The sequence below is a fragment of the Haliotis cracherodii genome, unplaced genomic scaffold (genome assembly GCF_022045235.1).
Source record: "Haliotis cracherodii isolate W230 unplaced genomic scaffold, xgHalCrac1.p SCAF_7, whole genome shotgun sequence".
Taxonomy (NCBI): Eukaryota; Metazoa; Mollusca; class Gastropoda; order Lepetellida; family Haliotidae; genus Haliotis; species Haliotis cracherodii.
In genome coordinates, this window is record NW_027266330.1 from 27,846,204 (window position 1) to 27,848,773 (window position 2,570).

The 2,570-nt window shown below is 44.9% G+C and overlaps 1 protein-coding gene across 1 annotated transcript; it reads left to right on the forward strand.

Annotated features, from left to right (window-relative positions):
• Nucleotides 1–206: 206 nt before the first annotated feature.
• On the forward strand, nt 207–1,415 carry LOC139448776 (putative ankyrin repeat protein RF_0381). Its single transcript, XM_071230312.1, has one exon. It carries the CDS (start codon nt 207–209, stop codon nt 1,413–1,415), a length of 1,209 nt encoding a protein of 402 aa, XP_071086413.1.
• The last annotated feature ends 1,155 nt before the right edge of the window (nt 1,416–2,570 follow it).

Sequence of the window (2,570 nt, forward strand, 5' to 3'; positions counted from 1 at the left end):
TCACTCACTCACTCACTTACTCACTCAACCACCCACCCACACAATCAATCAATCAATCAATCAATCAATCAATCAATCAATCAATCACCCCGACCGACCGACCGACCATCTGACCGAACCACCCACTCACTCACTGTTGTCTTACAGCAAAAGAAAAGAAGCCGCACCTCCTGACACGGGCTAACAGCCAACTTATCAGTGCCAGTATGGATGGAGACCTGTCCCGAGTCCAATGTCTCTTGTCTGTGGGCCTGGCAAACATCAACGCTACAGGGCTACACAGGAGGACATCAGTGATGTTTACAGCAGAGAAAGCACACAAAGATGTGTTCGACTTACTTGTGAGGGAAGGCGCTGATCTGTCCCTCGAGGATGATAACGACAACACGATTTTCCTCCTGGTCCGTGAAGGAGGAAACATAGATATAGTGCAGTATCTCCTCACCCAGAACGCGACGGACATCAACAGAGCAAACCAAGACAAGCAAACGCCAGCAATGAAAGCAGCATTTAAGGGACACGAGGACGTGTTTGGCCTACTTGTGGGAAAAGGGGCATTATACCGTTCCCGCATATTACACCTAGCCTGCACAGGGGGAAATATCGAGATAGTTAACTATCTCCTAACAGAGGCACTTGTGGACATAAACATTACAGACGAAAACAACTACACACCAGCAATAATTGCAGCGACCGCTGGACATAGAAACGTCTTTGACTTACTCGTGTTGAAAGGAGCTGACCTGACCATATTGGGTGATGACGATAACAGTGTTCTTCACGCCGCCAGTCGAGGAGGCACTATCGAAATAGTAAGGAATGTTCTCACGCGGAATATTGTGAACATAAACGCCAGAGGTATTGACGAGATGACACCGGTGTTCTTGGCAGCATTAAATGGACATGATGAAGTGTTTGACCTGCTTGTTGAGAAAGAAGCCGATCTGTTAATTGTGGCCAATGACGGTGACACCATCCTTCATGCGGCTTGTAGAGGAGGAAATGTCCAAATAGTGAAGTACGTTCTCAGTCAGAACATTGTAGATGTCAACAGTAAAGGATACAATGGATTGACACCAGCAATGATTGCAGCCGTTGGGGGACACAAGGCTGTGTTCTATTTACTTCTGGAGAAAAGACCTGATCTGTCCCCAACTGATGACGATGGCAACAACCTGCTCCACATGGCATGTGAAGGGGGAAATGTGGAGTTAGTTAAGCATGTCCTCGCGCTGAACAGTGTGGATATTAACAGCAGAACAGAGGATGGGAGAACGCCAGCAATGATAGCAGCCTCCAAGGGACACAAAGACATGTTAAAGCTGCTAATGAATGAAGGAGCTGATCTGTCCCTCGTTAATAATGATAGTGAGACGTTCTTCATATTTCCTTATCGTGTGAAAATATGGAGATAGTGAAATATATCCTAACACAAGACGTTGTCAACATCACCGGTGCAGACAAGGATGGAATGACACCAGTGCTACTGGCAGCAGAGCATGGATGCATAGACATGTTTGATTTAGTGGTTAATAAAGGAGCTGATCTTTCAAGGAGATATGTTGCAGGTAAAAGCATTCTTCAGTCGGCCTGTTCAGGAGGAAATGTGGACATAGTGGAGTATGTCCTGGCACAGGACAACGTGTTACAGGACATCAACAGAATAGGTTGGAACGGCTGGACACCAGTGATGCTTGCAGCATTCAAGGGTAACAAAGAAGTGTTCGATTTACTTGTGAAGAAAGGTGCTGATCTGGCACAACTAGATAATAATGGCGCCACTATTCTTCATCTGGCTTGTACGAAAAGTTTGAAGATAGTAAAATTCCTCCTTTCACGCAACATTGTTGACATCAACAGTAGAGCGAGGAATGGTAGGACGCCATTGATGGCGACAGCATGTTATGGTAGTAAGGCTGTATTTGAGTTGCTCATGAGGAAAGGAGCTAACCCATCACTAGTAGATAAACACGGCAACAACATACTTCATCTTGCATGTTCGGGAACCCATTTTGACATTGTTAAATACATCGTTGTAAATGCGATTGTAGATCTAACCCCCAGAAATAAGCTCAGATTAAATGCAACAATGGTAGCAAAGGAAGCAGACAATGAAGAAGCGTATAATTTTTTACAGTCTCAAACCTCTATTTAGAGGCTGAACTATTTGATAGTGAGAAGTAAAGAAGTAAACTTCATCTATCCCCAAGAGAATGTGGCTGTGAACAGGGAGAGCTCCCTTGGCTCCTCCATACAAACGAACGTGTGTGTCTTGAAGCGACGACTGTACAACATGTATCATAATGAAGCCCACACCATTCCCTTTGGAATATTAAATGGTCCCCGACGTGTTACGTGGCAAATGTTGTTAATAAGCAAGGTAAATAAAAGCTGTTAACAAGGTTGGTCGATTGCAACAATCTCTGTGTTTCTAAGGCGCCGCCAGTCCATTCCTTCAAATCTATGATCGTGGGTTTGAATCCAACATTCGCGCTGGTGTCTCCCCGTCATCCGTGTCCGAAGTGGTAAACCTCAAAGATATGCATCACTTGGATCTTTCATCCAACATG

What these genes read in the sequence shown, in the direction of transcription:
- LOC139448776 (XM_071230312.1), top strand. Translation starts at nt 207, where the DNA reads ATGGATGGAGACCTGTCCCGAGTCCAATGTCTCTTGTCTGTGGGCCTG.